General features: G+C 40.7%; 1 protein-coding gene across 33 annotated transcripts in view; it reads left to right on the forward strand.

Moving 5' to 3' along the window:
* The window catches only part of ANK2 (ankyrin 2), a 1630948-nt gene that overhangs the window by 1304698 nt on the left and 306204 nt on the right, over positions 1–20046 (forward strand). For all 33 annotated transcript variants that reach the window (XM_069241684.1, XM_069241892.1, XM_069241902.1 and 30 more), the window contains 2 exons: positions 7270–7372; positions 11776–11879. In XM_069241684.1, coding sequence (XP_069097785.1) covers positions 7270–7372; positions 11776–11879 — 207 coding nt within the window. The remainder of the gene's footprint in view (positions 1–7269; positions 7373–11775; positions 11880–20046) is intronic.

The raw sequence follows: 20046 nt of genomic DNA on the forward strand, positions 1-20046 counted from the left end.
ATATTGACATATCGATGCACAGTAAATAATTATAAAATTCACTGTGTCATATTAAATCTTGGATATCCCAAGCAGTCCAGCTCATCCAATTGTGAAAGTGAGCACATCCTTGCTGTGCTTGGCCCTGATTTTGTCTTGCCACTCACTGTGGAAATGTGAAAGGATGTGCACCAATATGCATACTTAAAGCACCAAACGTGCTGCTGCTCTGTTTATGTGTGCACCTGGGAAATCCAAGTAATGTCGACTGTGGGGATGTATTCAGTGAGGGGAGCCGAGCAGTTCCATGGGCTCTCTGGGTCCCTGCCACATGGTGATGTACAACTTAACCTCCTCAGGGGAGGGTTGAAGTGGTCAGAGCATGACATGTAATGAGACCATAACCCATTATAATTGATATACCTAATGCTCATAGAGAATAAACAGATAAACCTTCCATCAGCAAGAACCCCAATGTGCTTGGAGCTCACAAAACAGCTTTAAATATCAAGCAAGTTTTCAGTTTATCCAAAATGAATATGTACAAGGTGAATTTTTATGTAACAGACTTATTTTACATACGTCATGGTAATTCTAAAAACCGTATTGGATTTTACTGTTTGATGGGTTGAAAGACAAGCATTTTAAGATGATATTGTTGTGAACCATACGCTACAAGTAGTCCATGGTACAACATGACAGCAACATTACTAACATGGTGGATCTTATAATGTGATATGCAAAGTATTTTTTTTTTCCAGTTCAGAACATTTATTTTAACCTTCTCCTTCCTAAGGTTTATTATGGCCTTACATTTTAACCATTTTGCTCTCTATTTTATCTCTCTCCCCTCAACCTCCTGTTTTCTTTCCCATCTGCATCCTCTAGTATTATGCCTAGGTAGGTATCCCTCTGCATGTCAGCATAATCTTCCCATGCACCTGTGTGATGCCAGTCACTGAGGCTTAATCAATTGTGTTGGCTTAGTGATGATTGATCTGTAAACTTGGGACAAATGTGTCAGTGAATAGCCTAGATTAATATAGGTTTGTTTTATTGAATGAGTCCAGATATGTCTAGATTAACATTGCAGGGTGGCTATGAAGGAAGGCATCTGAGATAATTGGAAAATAGCTGGAGAGGCTTCAGTCAAGAGTCAATGCTGTTTTTAGAAAAGTCATTTATTTTGGGGCAGGAAACTCTATTGTAAGGTGCAGGACAGAAAATCAGTGTTTTCACTCAGGAAGTGGTCATTAAGATTATCGTATAAAATGATGAGTCAAATGAATATTCGGTAACATGTAGAAAGGTGAATAGATGCTACCTCTTTATGTAAATTTAATCGTCTAAGATGTCAAGATCAGAGACTGTTCCAAGGAAAACTATGAAGTCAGTGCAAAATTGACTTTAAAACTTGGAAAGAAAGAGAATCTCATACACGTATTTTTTGGGAAGACTTGAAGTTTAATAACAATATTTAGAAGAAGATAACATAGCTGGTGAAGACATGTTTCTAAAACAAAACAAGCATTTGCAATGCAATAGGTCTCACATTTGCTTGAGTTAGAGCTATTGTCTTTGTAAATTCATAACTGATCTTTTCTTACCACTTAAATCGGTCAATCCTGCCTCATAATTCCATCTTTTCTTGCCATACAACTCCAGTGGCTCTGCATCTAACTGTAGCACTTCCATTTACCTTCTTCCTCTATCTGCAGCACAAAATTAAAATGTTGCCATTTAGCATCCTATTTTAAATCTGTCATGGTAATTGCAATAGAATACCACTTTCACCGCCCCACCATCAGAGTTACTGGCTGGCAAACACAATACCCCCCAAAAAGACACAAGACAGCCACAGAGGAGAAGTAAACTAGAAGAGTCACCCAAACATATCAATAGTGTTCAGACAGTCATAGTGTAATAAGGATGTTAAGCTGACCTGAATTATGATCATAGGAGAGATTATTAAAACATATACAATTATCATATAAAACTTTATCAGAAATAAACTTTTGGCATTAGACTGTAATGCTCAAAACAGCATCTAGAGGGCATCATAACAAAAATATAATTTGTAAGAAACATAATCATGTAAACATATTTTTAGCCCCTAGAAGGGATAACCTCATGAAAAAACAGGAGAGGGTAATGCAGTGTAACCATAGACTTACCTCTTAGAGGGTGTGTATAGGGCTAACAGGCTTACTACAATAATTTTACAAACAAGACCTTTAAAGCAAAACTTCTCCCAGCTGTAAAACAAAAGATGTAGCCATGAGAAAGGTTAAAAGACACTCATTGGTGGGATGGGTTATTATTTTCAGGTCCCCACTAAACTAGTATGGGGTCGAAGAGATGATGTAGACAAAAAGAGTATTTTGAAGGTGGTCCCATTGTCCTAGGAACACCACAAGCTGAGGTCTGAGCAAAAATGTTTTGTAAAAGTAATGCCCTGCAAACCATTATGGGGCACGTTTTTGTGACACAAATATTATAGTATGTTGACCGCAATGCTGAGAACAGCCCCTAAAGGACACCACAATATAAATAGCATTTGGAGAAAACATGGTCATGTAACTATACATTCAGCCCTTAGAGAGCATAACCACATGAAAAAATGGGAGAGAGTAATGCAGTATAACCATACATTTAGCCTCTAGAGAGCATAGTGAATTACATAATTTCAAAGCTAGCAGGACTATTGCAATGATATTACAAACAAGGATCATAAAACATAACTTCTTCCTGCTGTAAAACAAAAGTTCCAGTCATGAGAAAGCTTTAAAAGATAATGAATGGTGGTAGGGGTTATTATTTTGGAGTTCCAATTAACATAGTGTGGTGACCCAAAAATAATGTAGATGGAAAGAGCACATTGTAGTCAGTGTTTTGAAGGTGATCCTATTGTCCTGGGACCACCACCGGCTAAGTTATGAGCAAAAATGTTTTGTAAAAATAATGCCCTGCAAAACATTCTAGGACAAGTTTCGTGCCAGGAATACTTTATATGTTGATATGACTGTAATTCTTAGAACAGCCCCTAGAGAACATCACAATGAAAATAGCATTTGTAAGAAACATGGTCATATAACTAAATAGTTAGCCCCTTGAAGGCATAACCACAGAAAAAAAGAATAGCAATAAATAATGGAGTGTAACCATATATTTAGCTCCCAGAGAGCATAATGTATTACATATATTCAGGGATAGCAGACCCATAACAATAATGTTACAAACAAGGCCGTTAAAACACAAGCTACTCCCTGCTGTAAAACAGAAGTTCCAACCATGAGAGAGCTTAAACAGACACTGAATAGTGGGAGAGGTTATTATTTTGGGGTCCCCACTAGCCTAGTGTGGAAACCCCAAGATGGTGTAGACAGAAAGAACATGTTGTTGTGAGCATTTTAGTGCTGGTCCCATTGTCCTAGGACCACCACAGGCTGAGTTATGAGCAAAACTGTTTTGGAAAACTAATGCCCTGCAAAGCATTACGAGTCGGGTTTTCCCAAGTGCAGTGAATATTGTAGTATCGGCTCTCCCACTGTGCCGGTTTCTGTTTTACGTAAAGCATTTGCTATTTTCAAGTGCTTTAAGGGGAGAGCCACAAGAAATGACTCTGATTAGGTAACTGTGAACAATGTGACCAGCGTTCCAATACCTCCGATAAAGTTCACATGGTTGTGCCTGTTTGCGCTGTGAGCACCATGGCTACCGTGCAGCATGAAGGGGAGAGACAAAAGAAATAGTTTGCTAATGGTGAAGTATATTGGCAATCATGTAATAATCCATGTAACAGGGGCAGTCGGCAAGGCGTGACAAAAACAGCCTTAAGGCGGGCCAAGCATAAAGCATTTACCAATTACATCAATGGATTTTTGAAAGGCAATCCCACAAACGAAAAAAGTGATGGGCGTGGTTAAAAAATGATGAATTACTATGTGTTAGGGGCCTTGAGAGTAAATTTAGGGAGTTGTTCACAAAAATACCAGGGTAAAAAGAGGTGTCTTGCATCATTACTTGCAGTGACAATGAATACACACCTGGGGCATAAACAGTGAAGGGGAGCCTAGTACAAAAGCAGAGACTCATCTGGTGTCTTAGTAGTCAGAGATGTGAGAGCAGACTGTGTAATGAACTAGATTTCACTGGCTTGGGGCTCATAGTGGACATCAATTGTATGTAATGAGAGGCTACATACTAAAAGTATTTCTCTGTTGGCATAAAATGGAAACACGTTTTTGTACATCAAAGTTCTGAAATCTGATCCCTCTGCAGCAAAATCCCTCCCTAGCAAATGAGCCAGAAGTGTTGTGGGGCTAGCAGTGGTGGAACTGAAGGGTCTCCACGAAAGGGCTCTGTATTTCTGTGTTACTGGGCCACAACAAGCATACAAACATAATTTTGGGGTTTAGATCTTGAATTGCTATGGGATAGTCAAGTAAAGCACCTCTGTACCCAGTTGGAATTATAACCATTCTTGTTAGCAAAAAGAAAAGTCTTCTGGAAGGAACAACTTAATAAAAATTCCTCTTCCTGTCCATAATGTGCATACATTCATAGACTAATGAACACAATTTCTTTAACAGTCACCCTAACCTGGTACTGTAATATTCTCTGTTATTCTCAGTGGAGGAAATAGCAATTGAAAGATGCATTGCCTGCAGGCAGCTATTGGTGGAACACAAGACACCCACTTTGGTACCGCTTGACGAACTCATTCAGATGACATAAAAAGGCTCCATGCTACTGTCACTGAATAAATGCCCATAGTCAGTGTATAGACCTGTCCTTAAGGGTGTGCCATGCCTACTTTAAGAAAATTGTCAAGAATAAATGGGCTGTGTTTCGTTATATATGTTTGTGCTTGTATCACATTTTCACGTTACCTGGGAATATTGCTTCAACCAGCAGAGTGCCAACTGAGATGAGAAATGGGTGATTCTGGAGAAGAGAGTGCAAGTGGTACAGTTTTATCTTTGTCCTGCTAACTCCACACTGGACCATTCACAAACTGGACGAGAGCAAAGTCACTGGATAAAATGTCACTCTTGTACTTCATTCAGGTCCATTTAAATCCAAGTCAAACAAACAGAGGACCAAATATTTATAACAAAGTTGTAGGTACAAGAAGTGTTACTCGCTCATGTCAAATGTATGAACTTGGTGACATCAATCAGACAAACTAAGCCCAATCAATGGAAGAATACATTTTTGTTCAAATAACATTATTGTTCTGATGATACAAATACGTCAATGCTGAGAGAAAACAAATGTCTGTGAAGGTTTGAAGATGCATGCCAAACCTGGGACCTTCCAGCTCCTGACTGAAAACTACAAGGCGTTGTACTGTGTCTCAACAGAGATGTATCCCCAATCCTCGCAGGCATGACACTCACAACCAGAAGCCTGAGATTTTGTATGTGAGAGGGCAGGTGATGGGAAAGGAGGTCAAGAACATTTTCCTTCTGGCTGAGTACAGTTTTTGCTTTGATTAACATGGTTTGTAGGGCTGCAGAAATACCAGTTTCAAACAGAGCACAGTCACTTACAGCTTCCTATCTTCCAAGATGCATGCCAGCAGTGCTGATAACCCTGCACAGAGAGCCAGTCCTACTGGTGGCAAAGATGAACGTTCTACTTCTTGTGCATACATCTTACACTACAGTCCATCATACTAGAATTGACAGGTGCTTAGGGAATGTTTTTCTTACCAGTGTATCCCATAAGCTCCTAGCACAGCCCCTTCTAAGTTTAGAAAACTTCAGTAGAGTTCCTTGATTGGCAGGGCAAAGCTTGTATTTACTTTGGGTTTTACTGGGATTAGTTCATTTCTTGTAGTTGCACAGTCTAGTTAATTGACAGTCTGATAACTAGATGGATTAACCAAATGTCATCCTTATTGCTAGTCTGGCTAATCACAGTTCTGTTTTATGTAAGAACAAAGCATACCTGTGATACTGTAACTATCAATTTGTGAAATCTGATCTATAACTTTTTCGAAGTGTGAGCACTATGTGCAACCTTAACACAGATATGTTAGCAGTGAAGCAGCAGTACCAAAGCATAAACTCAAATTGACACCCAAGCACACAGTGATACTGCACTGCTGAGGAAGAATGTAAATTTGAAATTCCTTCGAGTTAACACTTTCTTCTATCCTACTTATGAATTCCTTATTGTGCAGTCAACCTTCCCCTCCTGTGGAAAATGTTCTTTATACCTATTGAATTTGCCTTCGATACGACCTAACCCAAAATTGGCTAATATTTAGTACTCACAAATGCACATGTTTTAAAATAATGAGTGCAAAGCACTTCCATGGCTCTCATTTCATTTTCAGATATATTGGAAATGTAGAGACAGTGCCACCCCTCTTTTTGAAGTAGTATTGCAGTTTTAAAAGCAATGAAGCAATAAATGAAACATTGTTTCTTCCCCCTCCAGCAGGAATCCAGTTATTAACATCAGTTTTCAGTGTTTCTGCTTTGCTTTTACTTTCCCATGACTGCAACAACCCAACAGCTATATTGGTGTGCGTGTGTGCATCTATGTATGCATGTGTATCAGTACCAATAACAAACTGTGCAGGCGTATGTATTTGCTTGCTGCCTTTGAAAGACCCCAGGTCTACAGACAGGATTTTATTTTCCATCAAGCATGTCTGACCACAATTCACTGCAATATGCACCTTCCAGGGGAAAAAACCCATCTGCAAACACCTTCAGATCTTATAGATGGTGCAGGTGAGGTAAAGCCTAATCAGTTAAACAAAACCTGTAAAAGAACCACCATTTCTTTCTGTGCAGTAAATATTGAGTAGTGATTGATTTTACTACCTTTGCTCTACATTGTTAGATTAAAACTGAGGTAAGGATTTTTCAGAATATAAAATATTTCTATTTTTGTTTCAGAGTTGTTTAGTAAGGGTATTAACATACTTATAGTCTGACATTGAAGTTGCATGGAACCAAAATGTTTGTAATAAATAACAGAAAACCAGATGTACAGACACAGAATGTGCCATTCCAACCTTCCCTGCTAATGTTTTCTCATGAGGCGAGGAATGTTGGACAATTAGAGGCACTTAAACTGCACTTAAGCACCTGTCCAGGGACCAGATGAAATGTACGTCCATTTACTCATTGGTTTCTAAAACTCCCCCTGGAAGCTGCATCAGTTGTTAACATTACCCTGTTTTCACTCTCCTGCCCACTACCCTTTCTACCATCTCATCCTCACAACACATGCTGCTGCTGCCACTATGTCTCACTGCCAACCTACCAGCCTCCGATCCTTCAGTTCCGACAGGTCGCACACTGTGAGTCATGCCTCCTACCTGAGGGATTATGCCATGATTGAGGATGCGGTTATCCCAAGCCACCAACAGGTATGTTCATACTTTGTTCTGCTTTGGTCTTCTCTTTGTGATGGATGTAGTAGTATACTTTTTCTATCGGTTAAAATAGTGATCTCAAAATTGCAGTCCTACATTCTCTGGCACAGCAATATGGATTTCGAAACAATAATTATTTCATGCTTAATGGCCCTTGTGTGATTCTCAAATCAGTGTTCTAATTTACACATGGTAGATACTGCTATGTCGTCCATAAATCACTCATGATTCACAAAATATCAAGATTTGGAAATATGCACAAACCATCTACACCTAGGTTTGTGGTTAGGGGAATGTGCATTTTATTGCAAGCCTTCCTTTTCTTGCCAAGGAGCTTATACATAGTTTATGTAAATTCATGCTGTGCGCACCCCAAACTCATTATTCCCCTGCTCTTTTAAGAGTCTTGGGAAGCAGCAGGTTTACACTAGTGTAGCCTCTGCTAGTCTGACACCCTGGCCACCAAATGGCCACTAAGGCATAGAGATTGTTGTCCCACCCTATTGAAAGTGAGGCTACCTTCACTAGTTTTCGTTGCCTATATCCACCATGTGATGCAGGCAAAATTCTGAAAGACCCCATGTGCACGCAAAGCCACTTGTGTTTTGTTTATTTGCTTAAACAAAAAAGGTTACCTGATGGGTCCATTAAATATTAGGCCCACTTGGACACCTTCAGTACTTTGAAGGAAGCCACTGGTCTCTCTTAACAGCACAGAGCAACCTGTCTGATTGCTGGGATCTCAGAATAGGGTGGACAATTATCGACCTATTCCCTGCCAAGGTGGTGGAAGCTAGGGACTGTGCCTCATTGTGGGATTGCCAACCAGGGACTGATATACCCTCCACCATATTACGATCCCCATGGGATGAAATGGGATCATATTATGGCAGGCAGGATAGCCGTCAAGTTTGTGATAGAGTATTCCCCTCCACCAAGATTTAAATCAGGCCCTAAGTCAGAATTGGCTCTTCGAATCCACAGGGAAACCAATACACTGCTTAATTCAAGGATCATCACTTTCTCCTTTATTATTTAACACATACATATACACCCATCTCCAAGCACTGACTCATGTTAGCTCCCCTCCTAGCTGTACACAAATGACCCTCAAATCTTCCTTAAACTAAATAAAAACCCACCTGGACAAAACCAAATTCTTAAACTGTCTGCAACAAATTAGCTCTTGGATGAGTGAGTTTTTTATGCCTCAATCTAGACAAAATTGAGGTTATAATTTTCAGTAAAGGTCACAAATATGCAGCACTACCATTTACTTGCATCAAAACCTTAGGATAACCTTGTCTACCATCAGTAAGTGCAAAAGATCTGAGAGTTAACTTGGACAAGATATGTCTTTTTGGCCCATATTTATACTTTTTTAGCGCCGCACTTGCGTCATTTTTTGACGCAAAAGCGGCGCAAACTTGCAAAATACAATTGTATTGTGCATGTTTGCACCGTTTTTGTGTAAAAAAGTGGCACAAATGCGGCGCTAAAAAAGTATAAATATGGGCCTTTATGTTTTTAAAAGTGTCAACTACAAACTGGCTATGCTGAGAAAAGTCAGACCTCCCCTTTTGCCTCACCATCTCCCTGAATTAACAGGGGCATTGATCCTTCAGAATTTGAGATATTGCAACAGTAGCCAAACAGACCTACACAAGTTTAAAAATTAAAACCTGTGAAGAGTAGAAAGCCACATGCCCAGAACCTGAGAAAAGTAGCAGAAAATTTAAACCAACCTCGCCAGCCCTGATTAACTCCCAGTACAACACAGGATACAATTCATGATACTATGTATTATGCATAACGAATTACACACATCTGGTCCTACCTCTCTCCTACCATTGGCTACATTGTATCAATGAATAAAAATGATAGATAGATAGATGATAGATGCAGAAAAGACTGAAATATGGAGGCCTATCTTTAAAAATCATAAGCCCACATATTTTGAACATCTTTCTCTCTGCACTGAGAAGTCAAGTGGCAAGGCCTGAAAACCAACGTGTTCATATAAGTTTTCAACCCAGTATTCAACTGTGAGGGCATTGATTAAAATACTTTCACTGTTCCTTCATTTCATTTGATTCACATATTCAAAGTGCTGTATAAACCTCTCCCCTCCTGCCTTTAGAACATTATTACAGAATCTCCCTCTCTTTCCTTTTTACTCCGCAATAGTTTCCTACTCTTACATGCTGTCATGTGGCCAGTTTGGTGAAATTAAAGCACCTTATAAAATTCCATGAATAGGTAAATAAATGATTGGTAGTAGCTGTAAGGGATTCAAATAACTTCAGAGCCTGTGCTTTCCTAACTTCCTCTGCTCTGCCAAATAGCTTCCATCCTACAGTTTGACAAGGAAGTGAGGCAGGCATGATACATCCCTATGGAGTCTTCCTTCTTCCTTTCAATGTCAGTGGTTACTGCCACTGCATAACAGTGGCAGCAGGAGTCACTGGTAGATGCCAAATAAGCCTTCTCTCTATTTCATCCCTGCAGTCTCTACTTGTCCTTCTACCCTGCAAATTTCCACATTATTGAAGGAGAAGGAGCAACAGAGGATGTAGATAAGAGCATTGTAATATTAAAGTTTTCAATTGACCAGTCAACATTCCAATGTTCTAATACCACTAATGTCTCATCTACAGATCTATTATGTATTACATAACATATTATAGCTAACAATAAAGACTGCACCTAAAAATGGCACTGGAAAATACTTCTTGCAGTAACAACTACCACAGAATCAAAGCTGATTGGAAATAAACAGTTTCTTCATTCCCCCCCATATACCTCAGTAAGACAGAATTTCCTCTATTCAATTTTGCTTTTATTTCCAAAAAAAGTAACACAAACAAAATATGGTATTGAAACACTGCAACCTGTATTGTATTTGAATTGGAATTTCTAGTTATAGTTTACTCAATACTTTCCATAGTAGCTCTTCTCATAGCCTCTTCCAAAGTGGCCATTGTTAATTTAGTATGTGATAATAGCTTACCTAGAGCGATACAAAAATAAACAACATTATATTTGTTGCAGAATTACGAGCAAGGTCATTTTAATTTTCTAGCCACTAAGGCCCTCAGTATGAGTGGCTTGTTAATAACACAGGTAGCGTACTGTTTTCTGAGTACAAATCCTCTAAATCAGTGGTTCGTAACCTTTTGACTTCTGTGGACCCCCACTTAATCACCACCGAATCCTATGACCCCCACTGAATCATTAAATGAATCTGAGGACCCCACTGAGTCATTTCTGGAAGCCAGGGACCCCAGCAAATCCAGTTTGGATCAGGTGAAAACAATACACAGCAAATACAGAAACAAGCATTCATGAAACAAATCCACAAATGCTGAAATGATTTATTTAATTCACAAACAAATATAAAAAACTACATTTTAATTTTAATAGGAATGTTGGATCTTTTCTTAATACAATTGTGGCCACTCACCATCCATACTGTATCTTGTTTGATGCACTTTCAACGCTATCATGAGTCAATCTTAGGATACTAACCTAATATTTAGCCTTCAGTTTTACACTTTGCTTCTTTATTTATATACACTTTATTAATCTGTTAAGATTGTTGAATTTTCTAAGCAGTCGTGGACCCCAAGGCATCTCCAGACCACAGGTTGAGAACCACTGCTCCAGTTGAACCCTGGAGGACTTGGGCTTTGTGCATCGTAAAAGGTCCAGATTTATGGGTGCACATGTGGAAATAGGAGCAGAAGCACCGGTTTCTGCATGTTATGATTTGCATAAGGTTTAGTTCAGTCTGTAGTGGCACAGCAAACAAAAATAACTAATGGATTGGAATGCAATCCAGAGTAATTACTAGTGTATTAAGTGTGACACTTTCTCCCACTTTCATTTTAGCATACTGCTAAATAGAGTTCTACAGTTCATGACTAACCTGTATTTATAGAGTGAAGATTACATTTAAATGAATATTTCACATAAGAACTGAGTTCCTCGTCCACCTCAGACATGTTCCTTGCTGCTAAATTTACTCACAATCTGAACAAATAATTATTCATATGTTTAAGGTCACCAGCAGAGAGAAATAGATGTACATCGCTACTCTTCTTAGGTCTCTGGACTGCCTTTTGTCATTTAGGTGCACACAAGGATCATGCATGCTCAACAAAAACAATATCTAAATTAGCAAATGATGAAACAATAGAAAAACTTTGATAGTTTGACAGTTAGAATTCTAAATGTAAGATGCTGCTGTATATTAGTTGTGACCATTGATGTGTGTGCTTGATATTGTAAGTGATGGAAAAGTGCGTATCATTTCTGCATTTTTGACTTTAGCAAATCACTTTCGAAGTATGTTTGCACAAGACTTGAACACTAGCTTTCTGTCTGTATATTGTCAGGTTACGCAACTGAGCAAGGACAAAGAAAAGAATTCATATCGCATCAGCTGGAGCCCAGATAACTTGGACAATGTGGCTCTTTCATCTAGTCCCGTTCATTCCGGGTAAGGATACCTCATCTTATATCTTGAAATTCTGTAACAAATACAATGTTACATACTATACAGTGTCATTTCAGTCTTGCCATTTAGACCACCCCAGCATACATAATGTCTCTGGTATCTTTGAGTCAACATCTTTCATTCAAATAAAAACAGGTGGTGTTTTTGCATGAGCTGTCAAATATTTTTCTGAAAGCAAGAAATATACAAAAGTAATTTAGGCATGTATTTACAATTGTTTTTTATACTAGAGGTGATATATTGATTATATGTCCCAAATAACCAATGCAGTTTATCAAATCATTGATTGGCAAATTTCTTGGGCTAGAGCCATGCATTACATAGATTACATATTGTTCACTGATTATTGACATAGGGACATTTGGACTCAAATCCTGTTGACAGGAAATACCTTTGCAAAGGTCTCTCTGCTTTCTCAATACAATCAGGATATATTGCAGAAGCTTTAAAATATTTTAAATAAATGATTACGTAGTGATATAGGGAAAATATAGGAGAATGACTGACAAAAATGATTAGTTCAAACAAGAGATTGCTGTTTTTCACTACGTGCAACTTTCATCTGTGCTCTGTTTTACAGTATTTATTTATAATGTGCCACTGCTTACTGGGTAAAAGAGACTATGTTGTGGGATGGTTGATATGAGGAGGTGATATTCTATTTGCTTTGTTCCTTTATGGTTAGATATTTATCTTAATATCCTGACACTGTTGTGAACGTAAAGAAGGTTGTGAGTTAATGGTCACTATTTCAGCACAAAAGCATTTCAATGAGAATATTTCATTGTTTCATTAAATGCCTGAATTTCATTCCACATGTTACAATTTTTTGATTTATTAATTAAGTCGTTTACTTTATTCTCCTGTACATTTTGGAGTTTACTTTTCTCCCTCTTCTGGGACATTACTATTCAATTAGAATTGTATGTCCACAGTGAAATCTGTACAATTATATAGTTAACATAGTAAGTAGTGTTTCATATCAGCATTCTAAATTCAGACCTAGTGATAGGTTACTTCCTTTGTGTTGGCACTGTTCACAGCTCTTGTCGCATTAACTGGCTAAGATATATCATGAATTAGGATTGTTAGATATTTGTATGGAATCTATATAGTCTGTCTGTCAAAAGCCTTAAAACTGTAGCCAAGATCCCCAATGTGGCTCTGATGCATAGATTTGAGACAAGTGTTTTCTCCATGTTCAAGCAAGAAAATGAAAGTAGTCTTTCAGAATTAGGGACTCTGAAGGCATATATTGTATTGAACATAATGAATATAAGTGACCACCTTCAAAAAGTTATGATTCTGAAAATCAGACTGTATGGCTTTGCTGTGCGTACTAACAGTGGTTGAATTGTAATCTGTTGACAGAACTACTGACTGTAAAATAATTTGAAACCAGTTTGTTGTAAATAGACATTTTAACTAGTAGCATGAACTAACTTAATCCCTAGATGTTTTATTCCAGTTTATATAGCACATAGCACTAATGTTTGCCCATTTGTAAACAGTCTCAGTTAGGGGCTCAGGGAATTGAAAATGTTAAAGATAATGTGGTATAGGGTGGGTATCACAATGTGGTGAAGAGGTGGAAGATGAGATCAGATCTCTGGTCATTCTTTTCTTCAGGTTAGAACGGATTTTAGTGTATTTTTTGCTGGGCGCAACAGTGGTTGGCAGCTAACCCTCCGCTGGTGGCCAACTCCACTGCATGTGGCCTATGTAGTGGTGGTTGACCCCAGGGCCTGGTTTGTGACCAAATCCTTCTTCTCTTTTTTTACTTTATTTTGGATCTGTGGATCCAAATGGGTTCTGTGGCTCCAGGGCAAGCTGCCCTGCATTGATGCTGCAAACCCGTGAAAGACTCCCTTGACAGTTCCTGGATTTGAGGACCCGCCATGAATCACTGAATCCACACTGGAATTTGAGGATCTGTATATCCCATGATAAAAGGTAACTTTTTTCATTTAAACATGATATGGGGACATGTACCTAGGGTACACGGTGTGCTCACCCTGCCCTCTTACATACTGTTTGAAATTTTATTTTGGCTGCCAAAACATTTTCTTTCAATGTTGTTGCAGCCATTCAGATCCTTATTGAAGATGTACAGGCCTAGTTATCCCTAACATTTTCAGAACAATAATGGCCTGATTACGACCCTGGCGGATGGGATACTCCGTCACAAACATGACGGATATCCTGCCCTCAGTTTTTTTACAGGTTCCAAATGATATCATGGAACTTGTAATACTGCGGACTGGAAATCTGTCATGTCAAGCCTAGTTCCTATGCAGGCACCTTTGAACCATGGTGCAAGGGTGCCTGCAATACAAACAGGATTGTTTTTGTGGTAGAAGGAATACCATCCTGCACAAAAACAATCCAAAGAAGAATATTCCTTTTTCTATGTGTGCTGCAGCATGCACTTAACCTGCTTTCTGGGTTTTAAGGGTTTTTAGTGTAGTGCAGTGTTTTTTAATATTTTATATATTTAATTATTATTTTGTTTTAAGTACACTGTACTAAACTATATTTCCCTTTAAAAGACAGAACATAGAATAAGTGTGGTCTAAACAATATTTCGCCCTTCCAAAATTAAAACTGAGGAATATAGTTTAGACCACACTTAGGACCTGGTGACGAGTGTGGCGTTCTGGACTGCTACATTACAACCCTGGTGGTCGGACTGCCAGGGAACCGCCAGCTCCGCAAGGATCTGAGATCCCAGAGGTCTGGAGGATGGTGGCAGTCCGACCACCAGGGCTGTGACGATCCTAATCTGTCAGGGCAGCGCTGCAAGCAGCACTGCCCTGGGGATTACGACCCCCTTCTCTGCCAACGGTTTCATGGCTATAGCACCGCCATGCAAAGGCTGGCAGAGAACGGGTGCAGGGGGCCCGAAGGGTGGCCCTGCACTTCCCATGCACTTGGCATTGGCAATGCAGGAGCCCCCCTTGCCAACACCATCGCAGTATTCACTGCTGGTGCACCCTGCAGGCTACAGCATTGCCGCCGGCTCAATTACGAGCCAGAGACAATTCTGTAGTCTGATTTCTGCTATGCCAGCAGGCAGAAACTAAGGTTTTCGCCTGCCGACCTATCGGGAAACTCTTAATTACTTGGGTGGGGAGGCCGCCGCGTAGACGACGCCCACCCTGTCAGGAGTTTGGTGGAAGCGTTTTCCCGTTCACCAAACTCATAAAAGGGCCCTCAGTCTGCGTTATGGGTTTTAAGAAGAAATATAATGCATTGCAGTTTTTTTTTTATTGTGTGATAATTAAATGTTTTAATCTTTTTTTCATTACACCCTACTATACTATATTTCCCCTTAAAGTATAGAATGCAGTCTAAGGGACTTATGACTTCAGCAGACGGAAAAGCCCATCTGCCGAAGTCCCAACCGGTAGGTTACCGCCTGTGTGGCAGCCTTCCCACCGGGCCCATTAGAAGTTATCCTCTGTGTCAACTGGCAGAAACACAGTTTTCGCCTGCTGGCCCACTAGGAAACGGCCTACACATTGTCTCCAGCTCATAATAGAGCCGGCTGTGACGACTGACCACCATTGCGGCCCTGGCGTTCATTGGACCGCCAGGGTCATAATGGGGCCATAAGTATAAATTCTTTTTTTTTAAAAACATAAATGTGTAAAAAATTGAAAACAAAACACTGCAATACACTATATTTTCCCTTAAATATAATGTAAGTGTTTTTAATTTTTTTTACATAGTACAGCAGTACTTTCTAGGTAGTACTGAGGTACTCAATACCCTTTTTTTAAAGCAGAAAAATATAATAATTTCCCTACATATCACCACTTTAATAAAGTGGTGGTCATGGATAGGGAACAGCAATAAAACCTACTTCTTACCTATAACTAAGACCTAAACATCATCCAAACTATGGTCTAAACAAGGTGGTTGCCTGAACAGATTTCATGAAATTTCTCAAGAATATAGAGTGGAACCCTAGGGGCATATTTATACTCTGCTTGCGCCGAATGTGCGTCAAACATTTTGATGCACATTCGGCGCAAACCCTGCCCCATATTTATACTTTGACCCCGACCCCGCGGACGTCAAAATCCAACCATGTGCGTCATTTTTTGGAAGGGGGAACCTGCCTTGCAAGGTAGGCGTTCCCTTCCAAAAAATGACTTTAAGGCCTGTGCGCCTTATTTATATTCTGGCATCATTTTGATGCACAGGAGGGGGTGGGCCTTAAAAAACGGCACACAGCCTGATAGGCGCCGTTTTTAATGCCTGGGTCAGGGCAGGCGTTAATGGACCTGTGGGCTCGGAAGGAGCCCAGAGGTGCCCTCCCCTGCCCCCAGGGACACCCCCTGCCACCCTTACCCACCCCAGGAGGACACCCAAGGATGGAGGGACCCATCCCAGGGAGGGAAAGGTAAGTTCTGGTAAGTCATTTTTTCCATGTTTTTTTAAGTGGCATGGGGGGCCTGATTTGGGCCCCCCTACATGCCACTATGCCCAATGACCATGCCTAAGGGACATAGGTCCCCTGGGCATGGCCATTGGGCAAGGGGGCATGACTCCTGTCAGTGGGGGTTGGGTGTAAAAAAAAATGGAGCAAGTCCGGTTTGAGGCCTGATTTTTGCCTCAGACCTGACTTGCACCACTTTTTGACGCCCAACCCCTATTTTCCCATACACCGGCGCTGCCCCGTGTGAGTCATTTTTTTTATTCAGACCAGTTTGCAGCGCCGGCTAACGCCATTCCATAAATAAAGCGCCTGCTTGGCACGTTGGAATGGCGTTAGCCGGCAGTAAAACTTTTGACGCACAACTGCGTTGCCGCAGTTGTGCGTCAAAAAGTATAAATATGGCCCCTAGTGTGGTGTGGAAAGGATCTTTTTTGCTATTTTAAGGAAATCTGTTTAGTGGTTTTACAGTTATCAGGCACAAAACTTAGTGATATATTGGGTCAAGGTACACCACACTAATTTTGTGGTATACTGCACTACATGCCAATGACAAGGCAGAATATGCTTAGCTATTGACTGCCTTTACAGAAGTAAAAAGGCAGTCAAGTTGCTTAGCCCACACTAAGGGCCTGATTTAGATATTGACAATAACGGTCCCGTCGTCCACTTTTTAACTGAAAACCTGTCCATCTCCATGACGGTCCACCCGCCGTATTTAGGTGTTGGTGGTTCCATAGTCGAAAGCCTGCATTTGAACCGCCGTCTCCTCCAAGAAACAGCGCCTGTGTCCATGGCAGGAGAGGGAAAAAGTGGATGCCGGCAGGAACTCAGACATCTTTACCACTGTGCAGATTTGAATGTGCATTACTACCAAGAAAAAAGTGGAGGTCTGACCTCCACTTCTGAGTTGGTAGATTCGGGGGGAAAGAAGTGAAGACTCACCTTTTTTCCACATTCCACGTCTGTTTTCCACTGGACATGACCAGACAACACCGGCCATCCTTGCTGCTACTGACCCATGGAGAAAACACGCCCTCCCCCCCCCACCGCCAGATTCAAAGGTAGTGACGCTGCGTTTCCTGGGTATATTGGGTGGGCACTGCATGGGAGATTTGGACTGCTGCAGGGATATATATGTCATGGTAATTTTTTTAAATCACTGTGAGATGCATGTGCCAGGGAGACAATTGTAATTGTGTCACACATGGCTGGGGACACATTGGTACAACATGCATACCGCACACAAACACAGCTTTCATTGTGGTGTCAGTATCCATTGCCAAATGAATGCTGGCCCCTGAATGAGGGTGCATTTACACTTGTCAATGGTGTTCATGTGTGCACAGTGTAAGGGGACCTGTACTGTTAGGTTTGTGTAAGTGTATGTGTGTGAGCTTGTGTGGATTGGGTGGTTGAGGTGAAGGGAGCTGGAATGAGTGGTGTGGTTGTGTCCATATGTGTCACTTGAATGTGGGATCAATGTTATTGAGTATGTTGTTTTGGTGTGTGCAACATTCAGGTGTGTGTTGTGTGTTGGTCGTTGTCATGATGTGTGTAGTTATGCTTGTGTGTGAGTTTGTGTAGATGAGTGGGTAGTTGCGGTTGTGTTGTGTGTGGTGCAGTGTCAGTGGTGTGTGTATGTTGTGTCATGGAGGTACGTCAATGTGTGTTTTCAGCATGTACAGGAATGGCAATGGGTTATTGTATGAATGTGGTGTGTAGTGCAGGTGTACACATATGGCTAAGGGAGTGTGTGTGTGTGTATGTGCCAGTTACCTCTCTTCCATAGCCCCTACCACTGTACAAAGTCCATTGAGACCTGCCGCCATCTCCCTCTGTCGGCAATCCGTCACCAGTCCACGGCTTGCAGAGCTGTAACATCTAACTATGGCAGACCACCATTCTTTTCAAGTCTGCCGCCGACACAGAGGAGCGGTAACACTGCCAAGATCTAAATAATGCCCTTAGTCAGTGTTGTGGGCTTTAAATGGAGATATAATCTACCAGAGAGTTATAAGGGTGTAGAAAGGATTTAGGCACTTTTGGTAAGTCTTTAGATTTATATTTTTAAAAAGCTATTAATTTATATATTTTTCAAAAGTTTATGAAGTACTGCAGTACTACTTAGAAAGTACAGCAGTACTTTAAAGAAATTTAAAAAAATAAAATCTGTAAACAACTATTTTTGTATTTACTTTTACATTTAGTCTGCATTCTGAGTTTTAAAGGGAGATATAGAGCCAGATGTACAAAAATGCAATTTTGCATTTCTTAAATAGTGACATCATAGAAATTGTTATTTCAGAAATGCAGAACGCTATGTACAGAGATACTGATTTCCTAATAGCAATTCCTACAAAAGAATCGCTATGAGATAATCGGTATTAAGAAATCCCATTGCATTTTAGTCAATGGGCCGGTTTTATCCAACTTATTAAGAAATCACTATTTAGGACATGCAGAACTAGGAATGGCAAGGAGAAAAATGCCCCCTTGGTGCACCCTAACAATAGGGATGCACCTCTAGAGCACACATATGCCTAAGAGGCATGTGTGTGCTCTATTGCAATTATAGCAAAAAGCACCTTGGTGTGCTGTTTTAAAATTGCACCTGACCTGAAGTCGGTGGTAATTGCATCTCCTAAATGCCCAAGTCGGATTTAGGAAATGCTTTGTACATCAGAATAGGACTCGCAGATAGGGAATCCCTATTGGCAATTACCTATTCTGGGAATCACAAATTGCAATTTCTGCAAGGGAGGAATCACAATTTTCAATTCCTTAAAAGCCTCTGTGGATAAAAAAAGGCAGTTTTGCATTTCTTAACATCCGAAATACAAATTTAGACCATTAAGAAATGCAAAAGGGCTTTCTAAAGCTGGCCCATAGTGTACTACAGTGCTGATACAATAAAAAAAATGAAAAAACACTGTAATACACCATATTTCCATTTAAAACCCAGAACTCAGACTAAGGGCCTAATTACGAGTGTGGCGGTCCTTGGTGGCTGTCAGACCGCCACAGTTGTGGCAGTCCAATCGCCATATTACAAGGTTGGCGGCAGCACCGCCAACCTATCGCCATCTCTGCTGGGATTAGAGATCCAGACGGGCTAATGGCGGTGCAGGTTGGAATCAGCCAGGGCGTTGCCAAACTCAGCACAGCCCTGCTGATGACAACCTGGTTCCACCGCCATGAAAAGGCAGGCAGAGAACAGGTGTCTGCTGTGTAGACAGTGCACATTATGAGGGTACTGGTGCCCCAGCGGGCGGCAGCATTGCAGCTGGCTCAATTACGAGCCGGTGACAATGCTGCTGCCACTTTCCCGCTGGGCTGACCAACGGAAATCTTGTTTTCCGTTGGTCAGCCCAGTGGGAAGGTCTTAATGGGTCTAGCGGGGAGGTAGGCTATCGGGAGTTTGGTGGACTGGTGTTCCTGTCCCCCAAACTCATACTTGGGCCATAAGTGTGTTGTAAACTATATTTTTCATTTAAAATTTTGGAAAGGGAAAATATTGTTTAATCCACGCTTAGTCTGCATTCTGGTTTTTAAGAAGTAATATAGGCCCTCATTCCGACCCTGGCGGTCCAAGACCGCCAGGGCCGCGGGCAACGGAAGCACCGCCAACAGGCTGGCGGTGCTTCATTGCCCATTCTGACCGCGGCGGTAAAGCCACGGTCAGAAAAGGGGATCCGGCGGTTTCCC

The sequence above is a fragment of the Pleurodeles waltl genome, chromosome 1_2 (assembly GCF_031143425.1).
Source record: "Pleurodeles waltl isolate 20211129_DDA chromosome 1_2, aPleWal1.hap1.20221129, whole genome shotgun sequence".
In the NCBI taxonomy this organism is placed as follows: Eukaryota; Metazoa; Chordata; class Amphibia; order Caudata; family Salamandridae; genus Pleurodeles; species Pleurodeles waltl.